The 21,416-nt window shown below is 39.0% G+C and overlaps 1 protein-coding gene and 1 long non-coding RNA gene across 2 annotated transcripts; one reads left to right on the top strand and one right to left on the bottom strand.

The window, feature by feature from the left end:
* The first annotated feature begins 3,281 nt into the window (after positions 1 to 3,281).
* LOC132903845 (uncharacterized) lies at positions 3,282 to 5,246 on the top strand. The gene is made up of 3 exons (XR_009657501.1): positions 3,282 to 3,514; positions 4,357 to 4,434; positions 4,942 to 5,246. It is a non-coding gene; the product is annotated as an uncharacterized LOC132903845 (long non-coding RNA).
* A 1,224-nt stretch (positions 5,247 to 6,470) lies between these two features.
* Positions 6,471 to 20,931, bottom strand: LOC106133324 (ferritin heavy chain). The gene is made up of 5 exons (XM_060953235.1): positions 20,619 to 20,931; positions 8,646 to 8,788; positions 7,967 to 8,101; positions 7,317 to 7,451; positions 6,471 to 7,056 (listed from the first exon to the last, which is right to left on the bottom strand). The coding sequence occupies exons 1-5, from the start codon at positions 20,683 to 20,685 to the stop codon at positions 6,901 to 6,903; spliced, it is 636 nt and encodes a 211-aa protein (XP_060809218.1). The 5' UTR covers positions 20,686 to 20,931; the 3' UTR covers positions 6,471 to 6,900.
* Between the last annotated feature and the right edge of the window lie 485 nt (positions 20,932 to 21,416).

Here is a 21,416-nt window from a genome sequence, read left to right as displayed (position 1 = left end):
TTTTTTGTTTTATTTTATTTTCCTTTTATTTATTTTTTAATTTGTTGAGGACACATTGTTTTGCCAAATTATGGACCCGTTTTAATGTAAGTACCTATACGTTTTTTTTTTTTTTATTTATGTTTGAAATTAAGTGCGTCCTAAATAATTAAGTACTGAAGCATTCACGTAATTATAAAAAAAAAATTAAGAAAAAAATTAGAATATGCGCTTTTGCAACTTACTACACTCAACTACTAGTAAACCATAGACTAAAAGGCCACGCTCAGCTGTATAGCTTTATAGTGGAATTAAGATTCAAATAGTGACAAATTGCTTGCTAGCCAATCGCCTACAAGAAGAATCCAGAGTTTTATTAGCTTATTACGACATCCATGTCGTATGACGGCTAGTAAACATCTATCTATACTTATAATAAATCTGTAGAGAGGTCAATTCTGTACATGGAATATATTTTCAAAATAACTATCAGGGGGTGATCAGTGATCGATACTGATGCCAAAAATGCAATCAGTAAAATTTTTGTCTGTCTGTCTGTCTGTCTGTATGTTCTTTATAGAAACAAAAACTACTTGACGGATTTTAACGAAACTTGGTACAGTTATTCTTCATACTCCTGAGCAGGTTATAGTATACTTTTTATTACGCTACAATCACTAGGAGCAGAGCAGTGAAAGGAAATGTTGAGAAAACGGGAGAAGTTACTTGATTTTTTAAGCTTCCGTCGCGTGTGCAGCCTTAATGGTTAAAGATATAGCGAAACCATGTATAACGGAAATATTCTACATAAAATTATTAAAAAAATATCCCAAGACAGCATAAGTCTATCTTTTATGGTTGACTCACAATAACACGTGTAATTCCTAATAGCTTAGCAGTTCGGAGATTTCTGATTATATTTCTTTACTCTGATGTTTATAGGTAATACCAATAACACTCACACTCACTATTCAATAAAAAAGAATAGAAATACCAAACTTATACATGAAATAAAATACCTTAAAAAGCTATCGCGCGTAAATACTGAATCATGCTATAAGGATTATTTTTGCGTAACGGTTGCCGCGCTCGACGCGGCTAGCGGCGGCAGGGTATAAAAGGGGCAGGAGGCGAGCGCAAGCTTCATGACCAAGGCAGCCAGGGGGAGACTTCACGCAGTTCTCTCCTCCAGCCTCCCCCTGAGGACGAAGCACGGGATCTACCAAACGTACGTAGATCCCGCCTCACGTACGCGGCCCCGGCGTGGTATGCATTCTGCTCTGAGACCAACAGGAGAAGACTCAGAGCCCAAGAGAACCAAAGTCTCACGTGAGGAACTCGACGATCCTCAGGGACCTGAAGTGGGAGAACCTAGATATTCGAAAGGGGGGACGCGTCATCACACAGCCACCTGCGCGTCATCTCGCCGCTCCACACCCGCCCTCCGGGCCGTCGGGTGAAACTCTCCCCTCGCTGCCTTGCCGCAGACGTCGTCGACCAGTGACGACGCCGCCGCCGATGGGAACTCCCAGTGTATGGAGACGTGAAGACCCAGGCCGTCATGGCCGCCCCATCGACCTGCCTACAGTCGTAGGCAGCGATGATGCTTGATGATTGAAGAGGGTCAAAAGCCCTGACCAATCTACTCCGACTCCCCTAAGGGAATATGGGAAGACCCAACGACGGCAAGATAGTATTGCACAGGCGTTTCAACTTTATTTTCATTTCTTTTTCTTTTGTAAGTTGTAGGTACATATTTCTGGTTATAATTCTATTAGAATATTTTTTTTTAATTTAAATAGGCACTTAGATTTATCTATACTAATATTATAAAACTGAAGAGTTTGTTTGTTTGAATGTGCTAATCTCAAGAACTACTGGTTCGATTTGAAAGATTATTTTTGTGTTGAATAGACCATTTATCGAGGAAGGCTTTAGGCTATATAACGTCTAGCTGCAACTATTAGGAGCGAAGAAATAATGGAAAATGTGAAAAAAATCGGGGAAAGAGCATCCTTGAGGGTTTCAATGATGCCCAAAATAACTATTCCACGCGGACGAAGTCGCAGGCACAGCTAGTTATTTAATAATAACGATGATTTTACTTAATCATGAAGCTTGTCACCCATGAAGTACCATCGACATAAATTGGAAGACAAAGATGATGAAATAATGTTGAAAATTTTAAAATCTTGCTACTCAACAACAGATGGCGTTAGTAGTGTATTAAATTGATTCTATTTAATTTAAAGTGAAAAATGAATTTACAAAATAAATAGAACGATTTAAAATGTACCAAAAAGATCTCAGCTCAGCAAATGTCACAGTATGAGCTGCGACGCTGGGCCTTCAACGGATAACTTTGTGGAGTGCTAACTTTTGTGTGTGGGGAGTGCTTGTTTACAGTAATGGAAAACATCGTGAAGAAACTTGCACATTCAGCCAACTGAATGTGTAACCCTGATTCAATATGAGATTTATATAGGTTATGTGATACAATATTAATAATTTGAGAACTCATTGTCATTATTCCAATATTAAATGTATCGTAATTTACATTATATACATACATATAATCACGTCTATATCCCTTGCGGGGTAGACAGAGCCAACTGTCTTGAAAAGACGGATAGGCCATGTTCAGCTGTCTGGCTTTATGATGGAATTGAGATTGAAATAGTGACAGGTTGCTAGCCCATCGCCTAAAAGAAGAATCTCAAGTTTATAAGCCTATCCCTTAGTCGCCTTTTACGACATCCATGGGAACGAGATGGAGTGGTCCAATTCTATTTTATTGGTGCCGGGAACCACACGGTTTAATGTTAATAAAATCTATAATAATTGTATATAATTCTATTTTTAATTTTTCTTGTAATCATTTTGGATGTAATATCTGTTAGCTTGTAAGATGTATTGAATAAATAAATAAATAAATGAGTTAGGTTCCCGTGCAACGGTTGCGGAGGACAGATGGAAGTCGCTACGTGTATAAACCTATGAATCACCCAATCCAGGGTCATGGTCGTAAAGGCGCACGGTAGGAGTTGGAGACGAGCCAGATAGGTCAGGATGTACATACATACATATAATCACGTCTTTATCCCTTGCGGGGTAGATAGAGCCGCCAGTCTTAAAAAGATTTATAGGCCACGTTAGGCTGCTTGCCTTAATGATAGAATTGAGATTCAAATAGTGACAGGTTGCTAGCCTGTCGACTGAAGGAAGAATCCCAAGTTTATAAGCCTATCCCTTATCCCTTAGTCGACTTTTACGACATCCATGAGAAAGAGATGGAGTGGTTCTATTCTTTTTTTCCAATTGGTGGCAGGAACCACACGGCACAGGTGATGATGTAGCCGGAACTAATGCCAAAAGGAGGATAATATTCTCTACTATGAAATGCATGCCTAATTTATACCATAGATGCAGAGCAGCCTCGCTCAGGGTATGTTTTTGGCGGGCGGCCGGGGTGCTTACCCTGGGGCCCCGTTGCAAGGTCCGCTGGCGTATTTGGAGAAAACTGCTACTAATATAGGTAAGAATTTATACATACATATGGTCACGTCTATATCCCTTGCGGGGTAGACAGAGCCAACAGGCTTGAAAAGACTGAATGGCCACGTTCAGCTGTTTGGCTTAATGATAGAATTGAGATACAAATAGTGACAGGTTGCTAGCCCATCGCCTAACTAATCATCCCAAGTTTGTAAGCCTATCCCTTAGTCGCCTTTTACGACATCCATGAGAAAGAGATGGAGTGGTCCTATTCTTTTTGTATTGATGCCGGGAACCACACGGCACCCGTAAGCATTTATTCAGAATCAATAAATGATTTGTACACACGGCTTAGGATGTAACTGGGCCACCTCCCATACATTAATTATCGTCGCAGGTATCTTGATCCCATTGTACTTTTTTTGGCGTATCTATTGGAATAAGGAGGGGCTAATTCATTTAGGTACTTATAACGTTTAGTTGCGAGTGTATTTATAAATACGATTACAAAGATTGAGCCCCAAAGTAAGATATAGAGTAATTTAATCTTGCTAGTTAAATTTATCAGTTACTCTCCCGCTGTTCGATGACAATTTTATATGAACTTGCAAGTTAACGAATGAATGAAACGTAGTCTTGTTAGTACGTGTTGCCAACTCAACGATAATCAATTTTCAAGGTTGTGAATTTATGTACCTTTTGTTTGACCCATGTTTAAAATGTTATTACGGTGACTGCATCTCAGTTTAAGCATATTTGTAAACTATTTTCTCATGTAAGTGAATTTATTGTAATCTTTTTATGAGAATAAATTCTTTAAACCTAAACCTAGATATATAATTTTATAGAAATAAATAATGTATTATTTATTTTGTATTACAGATATGGTAGGGCTGGGCGATGGAAGAAGGTGACGCGGTCGCGGGAGGGGCAGGGGCCGGGGCCGCGGCAGAGGCCGAGGTGAGTTTTTAAGATTTTATTGTTAATTCTTTAAGATGCAATTACGTACGAAACGTACATTAACCACATAATAGATCATTTTACTGCCATGGAAAAGTGTGTTTTAACTTAAATTAGGTCTCTCTCTTAACTTGGTGTGTTCCCAGTTATACCCTCCGCTATTAAGCCTCGGGGCCTGAGGTCCACTTAAATTAAATATCTTTTAAAAATTAACATACATACATACATATAATCACGTCTCAATCCCTTGCGGGATAGACAGAGCCCACAGTCTTGTAAAGACTGATAGGCCACGTTTAGCTATTTGGCTTTAAGATAGAATTGAGATTCAAATAGTGACAGGTTGCTAGCCCATCGCCTAAAAGAAGAATCCCAAGTTTATTAGCCTACCCCTTAGTCGCCTTTTACTACATCCATGGGAGAGTGATAGAGTCGTATTCTTTTTTCTATCGGTGCCGGGAACCACACGGCAATTAACATTGTAGAATATTGTGGTAATTTTTGCAGGTCGTGGCGCATCCCCTGAATACGGCGGCAGTATGACCCCTCCATAGCGCGCCCACTCAAAGCGCGGCCGTGCTTAAGCATTCTACAACACACATGCTCCGTAAAATCAAACTTGTAATTCCTGATTCCCAGTATCCATTTAACTAATTTGACGAAGCATGTTGCTGATGATACCTAGTGTACAAAAACGCAATAAATATTTTGATTTACTTAGTAACTTGTTTTACAGTAAACGGGTTTTTATTGTAACATGCATTTTATGGATAACAATTAAATCATAGCCTCCGATTCGACTTTTTGTGGGCTTTTACCAGTACTTATTATCATTCTTTGATGAACAACTTGCTTGATTTATTTAAACTTTTCCAAGATTATTCTTTGTTGAGAATTTGGTTTTATTTTCATGAACGAGATCATCTTATTTGTGTTTTCACTATTTCTTGAACATATAAAAGTACTTGTTAAAACATAAAACATGATATGTCGTACGTCGCTTAGGAAACATTCCATTCAATTACTAAGCACAAGTTTACACGTCAATAATTGCAATAAAAAACCTAGTACCTATCTTAAAAACATTATATTTTTGTATTAAAGTTATCTGAAAATAAAAAAAAGACGAATATTTATTGTGACTTGAAATATTTTGCACTTAGTTTATGCGGGGCGGTTATTTACATACTTATAAATCAGAAAGGAACTGCTGAAAATTAAACAATCACGCCCCGCTCTCTTACTTAAATTGTATCGCACATTTAGAAAATTGTATTGTACACAAAAAATACACATAACCTACATATATATAATTAGCAATTATATACCTAACACAAATCACATCAGTGTATAGTCAATATTTTTAGTCTTGTTATGCGAATTGTGTGCGAAGAAATGTAATCCTTACGAATTAAATAAATCGATGTCATGTAATCCAAGTAAGCACCTATTTTAAGAAGTTATATATTTTGTTTGTTTTTCTATAATACCCAAGCAGTTTCTACGTTAATCATGTTGTACCTACTTTATTGCAAAAAATTATAATCATCTGTGGATTAGTTCACCTTTACTCATGTGAACTCTCAATAGTCTCAAATTGGAGTTACTTTTTTAATATTACCACAGAATTAGTAATGGTACGTTTATATACCGTCATAAGTTTAACATAGCATATTTACCCCCACATAGAAAAATAAATAGCTACGCCAAAATATGTTTTAAATTGTAATTGTATTTAGTAAGTGTCTAGTCATGACGAATAAATTATAAAAGTGTAATCAAAGGTTGGAAGTTTTATTTAATCCTTCCTTATACAAGTTACTTACTTGTGTAGCTGTTGGCCGCGACTTGGTGGCTTTTAATGTCTAACTATATGTATAAAACCCAAAGAAATCAGCCGAACTTATCCGAAATGTCGACCCTACTGTGCAGCACGAGGAGTGATACACCACAAGGCATTCTCTGCCAGTCGAACTTTGGACTAAACTGAGATGAACAGGATAAAATGTTACGGTTAGGTTTTAAATAAAAACCAATTTACGGGTGAATAAACTTTATTACTGAAATATAAACGATTCTACATTACCAAACAAAACACTGAGCGTTCAAATGAATTACAAAAAACGCTAAGTTTTACGTAATACGGCCGAAACTACTAATTGACTGATAAATATTGGTACAGTGGAGTATACTTTTAGGCTTAAAACTATAATATATTTGTACAATACCTACATGATTTACTATATTTCGAGTTTCACTTAAAATTATTAATGAATGTGAACAAAATTGTATCAACTTAAAAAAAGCAGGAATTTGTACTAAACAAAAAAGTAATCACTGCCCAAAGGCACTCGAAATTAAAAAAAAAAGTAGACTGTCAAAATCAACTCGGGAAAATAACAAACACAACTGTCAAAAATACGGGGGAAATTTTGTACTGATTAAAAAAAATATGACCGCGGGCGTCTAGATGTCTAAGCCCATGAGTTTCTTGTCGAAGATGAACTCGCCCAGGGCCGCGTGGCGGTCCATCAGCTTCTTGAGTGTGGACGTCTTGCCTGCAAGGTCGCGTTGTCCCTTGAACTGTTCTTCCAGGAACTCGCCAGTCAGATAATCGACAAGCTGTTGCAGAAAAAGTCAAATAATTATAGCGCTTCCTCGCCAGGTAGGGTCTAGTGGAATCGTCTTACACCGATGTTTAAAAAATAAATACCTTTTAGTATGGACACCTGCACATTCACGTGGCTTGTTCAAAACCTAGGATCCATGGTCAAAGGTAAACCCTGGTCTGCTCACCAGAGTGGTGAGGATGCGACCGGGACTAAAGGCAGGAGGAAGAATGTCAGCAACTTTCAAAACTAAAATTCCCAATTTCAACTTACATGGTAATGATTGTAGGCGTCATCATTTTCACAGTTGATGATGACCGTACGAATGCTCTTGGTGACTTCAGTCTCCATCTTCAGCGCGTGCTCCAGGGCTTCCACGCCGTTGTCCCAGTATTTGCGTTCTGGTGGCTGCAGGGTACAAAATACGATGAATCCTACTAATATTATAAATGCGAAAGTTTGTGAGTATGTCAGTAGGTATGGGTGTTTGTTACTCTTTCATGCAAAAACAACTGAACCATTCGAGCCGGGAATCAAAAGGCAGTGTAGGATCTGTCAATCATTTTTTTAAGTTCCTGTGCCATCATCATATATTTGGCGTGGCATCATATATTTGTAAACTAGCTGTTACCCGCGACTTCGTCCGCGTAAATTTCGAGTTGAATCTTGATCATACAGTCAGATACAGACAGACAGACAAAAAAGTCCGATGAAAATGCTGCAGTGTAGTTTGTTCCGCCGCTTCTTCTACACGTGCGCTTTGGAAGCGGTAGTAGTTATAATTAGATTTAAGTTATGTGACGTCAGTAAGTGATCTTGTATCCAATTTTGAAAATAAATCTATTCTATTCTATCAAAATTCGCGAATAACAATGAAAAAATCTTATCAAATCTAACTGTGAGTAATTTGATAGAAAACATACCCTGATCTGGATGAGCGAGCTGACGTCGGAGGTGAGTTCACCTCTCATGAGCAGGTACTCGATCAGTTTCATGGCATGCTCTCGCTCCTCTGAAGCTGCGTCGAAGAATAGCTTTGCGAAACCTGGTCTGTTGATCTGTGGGTAAAAATGAGAAATAAATACATCTATACTAATACTAGTTGTGCCCGCGACTTCGTCCGCGTGGAATAGTTATTTTGGGGGTCATTGAAGCCCTCAAGGATGAATAATGTTCCCCGTTTTTCTTCACATTTCTGCGCGCCTAATAGTTGCAGTGTGATGTAATATAGCCTAAAGCCTTCCTCGATAAATGTAGACCATTTCAACACAAAAATACTTTTTCAATTCGAACCAGTAGTTGAGATTAGCGCGTTCAAACAAACAAACTCTTCAGCTTTCTAACATTAGTATAGATTATCTGAACAAATTCAATTGGGCCTTAATAAGCGAGACCTTAAAAAAAAAAAAAAGTATTCAAAAAAAATATCCCAACACTGAATCACGTTTACTCACGGTGTCTCTAGAGAAGTGGAAACTCTTCAGCTTTATAACATTAGTATAGATGATCTGAACAAATTCAATTGGGCCTTAATAAGCGAGACCTTAAAAAAAAATTAAGTATTCAAAAAAAATATCCCAACACTGAATCACGGTTACTCACGGTGTCTCTAGAGAAGTGAGCGCCCATGGCCAGATACTGCAAGGAAGCCTTCACCTCCTCCTGGATCTGACGGCGCATGCTGTCCCGGCAGGAGCGGTGCACGGTGACCCATTCCTTCGGGATCGTGACCGGATTCACGTGACCTGGAATGAGATATTGGATTTAGAGGACCAATTAACGAAAATATGCAGAGATCGTGGCAAGCGGAAAGAGGTAGTCTCTGCCTACCCCTCCGGGAAAGAGGCGTGATTTTATGTATGTATGTATTAACGAAACGAAACGAGGGAACAAACATAACATAACATATAATCACGTCTATATCCCTTGCGGGGTATACAGAGCCAATAGTTATCAAAAGACTGAAAGGCCACGTTCAGCTGTTTGGCTTTATGATAGAAATGAGATTCAAATAGCGAAAGGTTGCTAGCCCATCGCCTAAAATGGGAATCCCAAGTATACAAGCCTATCACTTTAGTCGCCTTTTACGGCATCCATAGGAAAGACATGGACTGGTCCTATTCTTTTTTCTATTAGCGCCGGGAACCACACGGCACTGCCGGGATGTTCAGTTGCATGGTCTAATGATGAAATTCAGATTCAAATAGTGAATGAATGAATTATTATTATTACATTTGTAACAACTGTATTATGACTCATTCATCATCAGCGACAAGTTGAAAGTCCATCTTCGACAAAGGCATAATAATCTAGTTGTGTTATTGTTACAATTACTTCCTATTTGCTTCCTTACTCATCCACAGTATATTTCCTTTTCCTTATCAACGAGGTCAATGTTAGTTCGTCCGAAATTAACAAATAATTTTAGGTCATCGAGGCGTCGGTCGTTTAAATTTTAACCCCCGACGGAAAAGAGGCTGTGTATTAAGTAATTTCTCAAGGATTGAGAAACCTTGAGAAATTACTTAAACACCCGTCTTTTATCGTCGGGGGTTAAAAATTGGAACGCGTTTGAGCTGAATCATTGATCCCGCTACAAGCCAAAAGTAACGGTAGTTACTCAAAGACGACGTTTAGCTGAATAGGTTTGATATTAAGAGATAGCGTAAGGTTGCTAAGAGGAATCTCAAATTTAGAAGCCTTTTCCTTAATTGACTTTAAATTTGGCGCGGAATGGGTAGCAGTTAGCAGACACTTCGTTGTTTTGGTTCCAAGTTTAAAAAAATCCTATTAAGTAGTGTTGCTGTTGACTGGGTGTTATGCCTGGGAGACTCAATGACGACGTGGTCATTATTAAAAAAACATAAAAATCCTCCAATCTGTAGAACAGGGCATGATGAGAAAAGTACTTTTTCTGATTGGTCTGGGTCTATATAGGTATGTTTTTATTTTAAAATGTAATGTAATCTTTGAGTTAGTATCTCGTAACACAAGTCTCGAACATACTGCTCATCACGCATTTGAACCTTACCGATTAGACCATCGACGCTCTCGCCCGATAACCTTGCTTATTGTGTTCAGGGGTGCCTTACAATTACAATTTACAATGAAAAATACACTGTTACATTCGACCTTTTGATTAGCCACAGACACCTATTTTGCAATGCAAAAACTAATGTACATATTTTTAATTTGGGTTACCTTCATCTACAAAAGTTACGGTATTATACCCGTAAAAGTTATTAAATATTTCTTTTCATTGTTAAATTCATAATGAATCGTAAATTATGTATACATATATAAACGTTGCATAAAATTTGCATTGCGAATAAATGTGAATAACCAAAAGGTCGAAGAGAACAGTGCCGTGTGGTTCCCGACATTCAAGAATAGAACCACTCCATATTTTTCCAATGGATGTCGTAAAAGTCTCCTCCTGTGGGAGATAGGCTGTCAATCTGTCACTATTTGAATCTCAATTCCATCATAAAGCCTTACTGATGAACGTGGTCTCACGAGTCTTTTGGAGACTGTTAGCTTTGTCTACCCCGCAAGGGATATAGTAGATGTGATTATATATACGAATGTCAAACATGTCTGTTTTTATGCTTCTCTTAATAACTACACAAATTATTGATAGATACTATTAAAGTATTATAATATTCAAGAGGAAATTAATTACTTATTGATATGAGACTTGATTTTCATTTCTTACCCTCATTTTACTATTTAAAGGGTTGATTTTGTGGCTTATAAACTTGGAATTCTTTAAGGCGATGGGCTGGCAACCTATCACTATTGCAATCTCAATTTTATCATCAAGCCAAATGTATAAATTCTACCCGTGCAAAGCCAGGGCGGGTCGTTAAATGATCCATACTATTAGATATACCAACCGAAACCAACTTATTGTAATTTTATTAGTTTTATAGATTTATCTTATTTTCAATATCTCCTACCGAAGGTCTTACCTAAATATATCTATCCTTATCAAAACTAGATCGTATACTTAGTGATAGAAATATCAATGAAATCATAAGGTCATGTACCTGATTTCAACATACGATATGTCCTTTGCCCGATATATATGATATGATATGTCATCTAGCAACTATGTATATATACCTACGTTTTATCATGTCAATCAATTTATCGCGTACGTGTTTAGTAATATACTTGGTATATCATATCATGTCTCGAGTATTTGTATCGATAAAATGTCTATAAAGATTGATTAGTTATATTCCTATGCCTACTGGATATTCCTATGAGTAAACACTTCTATTACATGATTAGATCTATGATTCGATATATAAGCTTATAAACTTGGGATTCTTCTTTTAGGCGATGGGATAGCAACCTGTCTCTATTTGAATCTCAATTCTATCATTAAGCCAAATAGCTGAACGTGGCCATTTAGTCTTCGAGACTGTTGGCTCTGTCTACCCCGCATGGGATATAGACGTGACCATATGTATGTATGTATTCGATATATATTGTAACATTTGTAACTATGCGTTGTATGTCTCTTTTTGAATCACTATACTATTATTAAGACATACAGCTGAACGTGGCCTTTTAGTCCTTACGAGACTGTTGGATCGGTATATCCCGTAAGGGATATAGACGTGGTTATATGTATGTACGTTATTCAAACAATTAATATTGATCAATATACCGGTCGTTAACTTTTCCCAGTTTTTACGTGGATAAGGTATAATGACGTAATTATAATTAAATACATGTAGGTACTTACAATACATACGTAATGCTAATTAAGTACCTGCGTACTTAATTTCTCCAACAATTAAGTACATGTCTTGCTTACAATACATACTAATATCTGTCATTAATCTGGTTTAATTATGTCTTTTGTGTAAAATTAATATAAAAAAGCTTAAAATCACTCCATCTCGTTCCCATGGATATTGTAAAGGCGACTAAGGAAAAAGCTTATAAACTTGGGATTCTTCTTTTAGGCGCTGGGCTAGCAACCTGTCACTGTTTGAATCTCAATTCTATCATTAATCCAAACAGCTGAACATGGCCTATCAGTATTTTCAAGACTGTGGGCTCTGTCTACCCCGCAAGGCATAAAGCCGTGATTATGTATGTAATTAAGTACCTATCATGTCTAACTTACAATACATACTTATTTATATCTATCATTAATCTGGTTTATTTATAGTCCATTGTGTAAAATTAATTTGGTATTTTTATTAATTCACATAAGATCCATAATATACTCTATTTTTATGTAGAAATAAGTAACAATATCAATTATTTCTAAAGTTGTTACCTATTGTAATATTGCATTGTTCTTATCTATACGTTTGTACTTATGTGTCATAAAATATTAGACAAAGTAGTTATTGTTCAAGCCCCACGTGGGTCGCAACACAAAACCTCCATCTTAATTTTTTCGGAACACAAAACCTCCATTCATCTTTACTAATATTATAAAGCAGAAGAGTTTGTGTGTTTGAACGCGCTAATCTCAGGAACTATTGGTTCGAATAGAAAAATTATTTTTGTGTTGAATTGAATTGAAGAAAGACCATTTATCGAGGAAGGCTTTAGGCTATATAACATCACGCTGCAACCATTAGGAGCGCAGAAATGATGAAAAATGTGAAAAAAACGGGGGAAATTATTCATCCTAGAGGGCTTCAATTCAATGATGCCTTATATACCTATTCCACGCGGACGAAGTCGCGGGCACAGCTAGTTATACTATACGTATACATATAATCACGTCTGTAGCGGGAGCGATGATTCGGCTCGATCGAGTTTAATATAATTCCAATGTAGCAATAGATTCAAAGCTTACTTGATAGAAGGTGAAGCGCAGTCAGAGTAAGAGAATAGGTAAATGGATAAGGATGAAATAAAAGAATTAAATTAATATTCAAGCGTATAGCAACAAACGGGCCTAGAAATACAATCAAATTGACACTTGTCAAACTGTCATTTTTTCATTTTACTTGTCCGCCGAATTTATGGCAGGACGAAAGAGTTCCGCGTATGAGTAGTGATATAGGTTGTCCGTTTATTACTAAAATATAATTTTATTTATTCACATTAATATTATTTACAAGTGTGATCCCTACATCAGCCCCCCCTTGAGACCGTCAAGGGCGATAATAGTCGGGGAATCTTACCTTACGACCTGATCTAGTTTTTGTATTTACTTCTCGATCAGGTGGGTTCTGATTCTCTGACTGTGGTACATGACGTGTATCAGTGTCGTGTTTGTCATGCTTTTGTGAAGTATGTTTGTGTGATGCGTGATCTGAAGGTATGTATGGAGTGGTGTCTGGGTCACACAGTATGTAGGCCGGTTTGACTCGGTCTATCGATACCGTGACTCTTTTACCCCTAACCAAGATAGTGAATACCTTATTATCTCGCTGAAGTACCTCATATGGTCCGGAATATGCAGGTTTCAAGGTACCACCAACCGTGCAATCACGCAAAAATACGTGAGTGCAAGTGGTTAATTCTTTGAAAACGAATGTTGGACGTTTTCCCCCATGACGAGAGGCTGGTGTGGGCTTCAGGCTTTGGACTATATTCCGAAGTCTTGAAGTGAATTCCGTCAAGTCTAAGGGACAGTCAGTTTCAGAATCTAAAAATTCACCTGGCAGACGCAACGGTTCGCCATACACCATTTCTGCTGAGGTAGCTCGTAAGTCGTCCTTGAACGCACTGCGGACACCCAGCAATACAAGTGGGAGAGACTCGACCCAATTTGTGTTACCGTGGCAGATTATGGCAGATTTCAGCTGCCGATGGAATCTTTCCACGAGGCCATTACAGGCGGGATGATAGGCGGTTGTTCGGCGATGAGTAAATCCAGCGATGCGTGAAAGATTTCCGAATAACGCTGATTCAAACTGTCTGCCACGATCTGTCACGATATCAGCAGGGCAACCAAACCTAGAAATCCAGCCACTGAGTAAGGCTTTTGCAACTGCCTCGGCCGTAATTTCTTCTAAGGGTATTGCCTCAGGCCAACGCGTAAAACGGTCGATGGCTGTGAGACAATACTTGTAACCTTGGCATGAAGGTAATGGTCCGATCAGGTCAATATGGATGAATTTGAAGCGAGCTGCAGGAAGTTTGAAGTTGCTGAGAGGAGCACTAGTATGACGCGTGATCTTAGACTGTTGGCACGCTATGCATGCTCTCACCCAGTTCCTACAGTCCTTTTTCACCTCCGGCCAAACATAACGTTCAGAGACCAATCTGGCTGTTGCCTTGGCACCAGGGTGGCTGAGACAATGTAGACTCTCGAACACCCTTCTCCGTAACAGCTTGGGAACAAACGGTCGTACCATGTCTGTGCTGGTGTCACAAAACAGCTCTGTGTTGGAACCTGGAATCCTGACTTTCTTAAGGCACAGTGAAGTCGTACCTTCTGCAAGTTGCCTAAGCTCTGGATCAGAACGTTGAGCAGCAGCCAGCTGTTCTGAATCGATTGGCTGGGAAATTTCCTCAACTCGCGAGAGGGTATCAGCTACCACGTTGTCCTTACCAGAGATGTGACGAATGTCGGTGGTAAACTGCGCAATCAGATCCAGGTGTCGGAACTGTCTTGGCGAGCAGTTTTTCTTTCGACTTTGGAAGGCAAAAGACAGGGGTTTGTGGTCGGTGTAGACCGTAAAAGTTCTAGCTTCGAGCATGTGCCTAAAATATTTTATGCTCTCATAAATAGCGAGCAATTCTCGATCGTAGGGTGAGTATTTCTGCTGGGAAGGACTCAGCCCACGAGAGAAAAATGCCAATGGCTCCCAGGATTCACCATCAGACTGTTGCTGTAACACCGAACCGATAGCTCTGTCTGACGCATCAGTAACAAGCGCCAACCTTGCGTCACACTTGGGATGAGCCAGCAAGGCGGCCTGACACAGACCTTCTTTGCAGGCTTCAAAAGCCTCAAGTGACTTACCAGTAATATGTACCGGGTGTGAACCTTTCACTGATCCTGTCAGCAGTGCGTTCAGAGGACCTTGTTGTTTAGCGGCGCCTGAAATAAACCTACGATAAAAGTTCACCATACCCAAGAAGCGGCGTAGTTCCTTTACCGTCTTTGGGACAGGGAAATTGGTGATGGCTTCGACCTTCTCAGGTAGGGGTGTGGTACCTTTACCTGAAATTCTATAGCCTAAAAAGGTTACCTCAGACGCGCCAAAGACACACTTCGCCGTGTTGACGACCATGCTGTACTGCTTGAGTCTTTCGAAGAGTTGACGAAGGTGCTCTTCGTGGGTCTTCTGATCCTTCGAGAAGACCAGAAAATCGTCCAAATATGCATAGGTAAAATCCAGGCCCCGTAGCATCTCATCAACAAATCGCTGAAACGTCTGTCCGGCATTACGAAGTCCGAACGTCATGAACGGAAATTCGTAAAGACCGAACGGCGTTGTGATCGCTGTCTTCGCTATGTCGTCTGGATTGACCGGGATCTGGTTGTAGGCCTTCACCAAATCAATGGTAGAGAAGACGGTGCAGCCTGCTAAAGAGTGGGAAAAATCATGAATGTGTTTAATGGGGTATCTGTCGGGTATTGTCCGGGCATTCAGCATGCGGTAATCCCCACAAGGACGCCACCCATTGTCCTTCTTGGGCGCAAGATGAAGGGGTGAAGCCCATGCTGATTCGGAAGGCCGACAAGTACCATTCTGTAACATAGACTCGAATTCCGATTTAGCAATTTTCAGTTTATCAGGCGCAAGCCTACGGGGAGTGCAAGAGACCGGTGGCCCAGGTGTAGTGCGGATGTGATGGACAGTGTTGTGGTGCAGTATACGATGTATTCCATGTGGGCGAGTGATTTCGGGAAATTTTGCTAGTATGTTGTGATAGACAGAGTTACCAGAAACCACCTTCACGGAAGAAATACTTTCGTTACTAAAGGCAAGCGAAGCCACGGTCGCGACCATAGTGTTACCGTCGATAAGGCGTTGATTTCGGACATCTACTATAATGTTGTAATGTGATAAGAAATCCACGCCTATTATCGCCCTCGTTACGTCGGCTACAATAAAATGCCAAGCAAAGTCACGACGCAGCCCTAGGTTTAGTACGCAATGATAGAAACCGTATGTGTTTATGATTGACCCGTTAGCGGCACACAATTCGAAATTTGTTTTCGCACGATAATCTTTTAAAAATTTGCGAGGAAATACACACAGATCACTACCTGTATCTACTAACAATTGTAATTTCGTCCGTTTGTCCGTAACAAACAAGCGACCGGTACTTGGGCAGTCGTCGGTCGCCATTATCGACTGCCTTACGCATTTCCCGTATAGTCACACGGCTTGACACATCTTTTTGCTTTATCACCGAACTTGTAGTGATACCAGCATGTCGGGAACTTCCTGTAATTCGAGTGCGATCTTGTTGACGTAGAGCGACCTCGCCGACTTGAAGACTGCCTGGTTCTTGACTTTGACCGCGACATACGGTCGACCTTGTCAGCGAGCGCTTCGACTTGTCGTGTTAACGCAGCAATCTCACTCGACCCACTATCGTGTTTTGTGGAAACTCCTGCTGCTTGCAAATTCGGTGATACTGCATCCAGTACTTGATCAGCTAGCTCGGCGACCTCGTCGAGTTTCATCCTAGCCTGCGACGCAATGATGGGTTGTACGCTGTTGGGTAAACGGCTGGCCCAGAGAGTTCTGAGTAAATCGTCTGGCACCTCAGAACCAGCTAATCCCCTTAACCGCCGCAGGAACTGCGATGGTTTGCGATCTCCCAATTCTTCATGATGAAGTAGTTGCTGGACCTGCTTTTCGCGGGAAGCTGACAACCTCTTTACGAGCTCCGATTTAAGCGTCTCATACTTATCTGCCGTAGCTGGCGCCTCAATGATATCTTCGACGATCTCCACGTACTGAGGTTCTAGATGCGATACTGCATAGTGGTATTTCGTCGCCTCTGACGTAACTCCAGCTAGAACAAATTGGCTTTCCAGCGAAGCAAACCAAAGCTTGGGTTTCGATGGATAAAAAGGAGGTACTCTTACGCCAACGCGATCCAAGGAAAGCGGCTCTCCGGCTCCTTTGTTCTCACTTTTTGATTGCGACATCGTGTTAAAGCGGGGTCACCAATGTAGCGATAGATTCAAAGCTTACTTGATAGAAGGTGAAGCGCAGTCAGAGTAAGAGAATAGGTAAATGGATAAGGATGAAATAAAAGAATTAAATTAATATTCAAGCGTATAGCAACAAACGGGCCTAGAAATACAATCAAATTGACACTTGTCAAACTGTCATTTTTTCATTTTACTTGTCCGCCGAATTTATGGCAGGACGAAAGAGTTCCGCGTATGAGTAGTGATATAGGTTGTCCGTTTATTACTAAAATATAATTTTATTTATTCACATTAATATTATTTACAAGTGTGATCCCTACACGTCTATATCCCTTGCGAGGAAGACAGAAACAACAGTCTTGGAAAGGCCACGTTCTTTTGTATGGTATAATAATGAAATTGAGATTTAAATAGTGGCAGGTTGCTATCCTATAACTTATTTAGCACCCCTCTTAGTCGCCTTTTACGACATCCATGGGAAAGTTATGCAGTGGTCCTATTCTAAGAGCTGAAAACCACGCAACTGAGACTGACGTGTATGCAAACGGCAACCATGGGCGTATACATTCAGTCAGAAAAGTATCGGGAATGGATTATTTATTTATGGTTCCAAATTCAAATTTTTGTTTTTTTTGTTGTTGTTAGATTGGCACAACTGTTTTCCATTTTGGCGCGGAGTTTGAGTTGCATCTGTTGTTTACATTAAATACAGTGCTATTTTTAGTTATATCATATCTAGTGTGTATTGCTAATTTCATAATGGATAAAAACATCGAACAAAGAGTTTGTCTTAAATTTTGCATTGCCAATGGAATATCGTGTTCGGAGTCACTAAAAATGTTACAGAAGGCTTACGCTGAATCGACTTTATCAAAAACTCGTGCTTATGAGTGGTACAAAGCGTTCAAAAGCGGTCGAGATGTGATGGAAGATTTGCCTCGCTCTGGTAGGCCATCAACGTCTGCAACTGAAGTTAACATCGCAAAAGTGAAGGAAATAGTGACTGAAAATCCTCATTCAACTTTGAGAGAGATAGCCACCGAACTTTCTGTATCTCACGAGTCGGTCCGTACCATTTTAACTTATAATTTGGGTATGAAACATGTTGCCGCTCGGCTAGTCCCAAAAGACCTGAATTTTTTTCAAAAACTCAATCGCATGAGAGTCGCTGAGGACATGCTAGAACGAGTCAATTCCGACCCAACATTCATGAAAGTTTAATGGGTACTTTTGAGCCGGGTGCAGTCCGGGGTGGTATTTTTGATTAAATGTATTTGTTTGTTTGGTGATTGTTTCTATTTTGTATTACCTTGATGTTGACGAAGCTGTTGTGAATATTTTGTAATATTTTGATAAATAAACCCAATATTCATGAAACGCATTGTTACTGGTGACGAGACGTGGGTTTACGAGTTTGACATGCAAACTAGTCAACAAGCTTCGGAGTGGCGCCTTCCAACTGAACCGAAACCGAAAAAACCACGCCAAAGTCGTTCAAAAGTCAAAGTCATGTTGACTGTTTTCTTTGACTATCGCGGTGTTGTGCACTCGGAATTCTTGCCGGAAGGTGAAACGGTAAATAAGGAATATTATTTGAGTGTTATGCGGCGTTTAAGAGAGCAAATCCGACGAAAAAGGCCAGATTTGTGGAAAGAAAATTCTTGGATTTTGCACCATGATAATGCACCTTCGCACAAGGCCATCATTGTGAACGAATTTTTAACCAAACACTCAACAAATACCATCGAGCAACCACCATATTCACCAGATATGGCTCCAGCCGACTTTTTTCTTTTTCCTAAACTCAAATTACCACTTCGTGGCACCCGTTTTCAATCGGTAGAAGACATAAAAGAGAATTCGCGGCGAGAACGGACCTCAATTCCGGAAACAGCGTTTAAAAAATGTTTTGATGATTGGATTATTCGTTGGCGTAAGTGTATCGTTTCTAAAGGAGCATATTTTGAAGGTGATAAAATAAATTTGGATGAATAACAAACAGTTTGTGTATTATTGATCTTTTCCTGCTACTTTCTTGACAGAGTAGTATAACGCGTTCCTAAAATTACTATGGATTCTTCCCGGCTTCTGACTTTGATAAGTCGGAGGTTGTATTTATGCTCCAATCCGTGAAAATTTTGCTTGCACGATTTAGACAGGTGTTATTCTAAGTATAGGAATGAAATGCGTACATACACATTACTTCTAGCCTCTTATTTTCTTATCTAAACAGTCTTCTAATTGGTTTTTACGGCCATGGATAGAAGTCTTATTTGGACCATCTTAATTAATTTGAATCTCTATAATCTTCAGTCCCTACAATTAAGTCAGTTTGTTAATTCTCCACATTGTCGAGTCAATAATGGGAAAGTAATGTGTCCGCTGTGAATAAAAGTTTGAACCAAAATTTTCGCATGCATGCAAGTAAAATTTTGGAAATATATTATGGCACAAATATGTATTATATGGTTCAAGTACCTGCTACAGTCTTGCTTTTTCCCTACTCCTCCTGAGTCTATCTTTAACAAGATAATTTGTTAATTGGATCGGATAGTGTAGAAGTGTGTTCCCAAAAATACATACATATGGTCACGTCTATATCCCTTGTGGGGTAGACAGAGCCAACAGTCTTAAAAAGACTGATCGGCCATGTTCAGCTATTTGGCATAATTATAGAATTGAGATTCATATAGTGACAGGTTGCTAGCCCATCACATCCATCTATCAAAAAAGAATCCCAAGTTTGTAAGCCTATTCCTTAGATGCCTTTTACGACATCCATGGAAAAGAGACAAAGTGGGCCTATTCTTTTTTGTATTGGTGCTGGGAACCACACAACACTACCAAAACAGTGTTACCAAAAATATAAACAATATTTAGGTACAAAGTTTCTTGGCAAAAAAAAACAATTTGAGGGAACAAAGTTCACTTGTTTACATTTTTTGTATTTTGATGACATCATAACATAGTTTAATCATAAAACTCATCTCACTTTTATAGGAAACTACTAGACAGTATCTGATTATATGTAAAATAAAAGTTGAAGTGTTTATGGAAGATTGTAGAGAGATAAAAGTCTAATTTTGTTAGCAGTTAAAATTTGTAAAATATTTCAACCATAGATAACCTTTCCTATCTTATAATAGGTACCTACTTCTGCAAATATCAAAACAAAATAGTGCATGATATGAGCAACAAACTGACAAGTAGGTACGCACTTTTCTAGATTGTGGGATTTGTGCCAAAATTAAATATGTGATGTGAAATTATAATCTGTATATTATCTTCACATTATGTAGCATCCATCATGCGTCTAATGATTAAAAAAATTGCAAAATTATGAACTCTTGGGTATAGTTATAGCATAAATTGAATTTGGAATGGTAAGTTTGAAAATATGCATCGTAATGGTTAGTTTTTTTAGCAAAACAAAAGAGGTCAAAGATTGCATTTTTAACTAAGTTACTTACATTGTGTGGCGAATGTTGGGGCGATGACAGCCAGGAGGCCAACGACAGCTAGGAAAATAGCCTTCATCTTCGGAATCTACAATTAAATCACAGACACTTTGACGAAAAATATAACAAAGTAAATTAGCGTTCTTCAACGAGGGTACACGTTAAAGTCGAGCCTTTACACACACTGGTGCAGAAGGCGACCTGAAGCTCAGAAATAAGTAACAAAGGCGATCTATTCGCCTCGATAGCTCTGATTAAACGAAAATAATGAACTGCGCAACGATAACATAACCATCTCGTGTTGACAAGTACTTTTCGTGGAATGACGTGAGCGAGCGAGATGAACGATACTGCCCGCCGCAATGGCGACGGAAAATGTTGTGGAGGTATTGAGTTCCAAGCCGGCTACGGAAAGTTTATTATGTGTTTTTAACGAATTTTGGCAAAATATAATGAATTCTAGTTGCCTTATAATATTTGTAGGAATAATCTAATATTTCATCTCGTAATAAGTCTTAAAAAAGGCGATATTGGGGCAAATTATTGAAAAAGGAAATAAGTCTCGAAACACAAAACCTCGACCCTTTTATGACACACAGTAACAAAGTACCTATACGTCATTCATGCATGTGTTTATGAGTGGGGAGGGGGGAAGTTTCTAGCAAGGGGCAGGGTAAATAATGATGCCAACATTTTAATTTACCCACCAATAGTGGAACTAAAAATTTGAGAATTATTCGATACTTTTCCATAACCTTACAATTTTCTTTATTGATATATCGCAAATATGGTGTGCTCTTTATGAAATAA

The sequence above is a fragment of the Amyelois transitella genome, chromosome 31, assembly GCF_032362555.1.
Source record: "Amyelois transitella isolate CPQ chromosome 31, ilAmyTran1.1, whole genome shotgun sequence".
In the NCBI taxonomy this organism is placed as follows: domain Eukaryota; kingdom Metazoa; phylum Arthropoda; class Insecta; order Lepidoptera; family Pyralidae; genus Amyelois; species Amyelois transitella.
The sequence above is the reverse complement of the archived record's forward strand: the minus strand, read 5'-3'. Positions and strand labels throughout refer to the sequence as shown.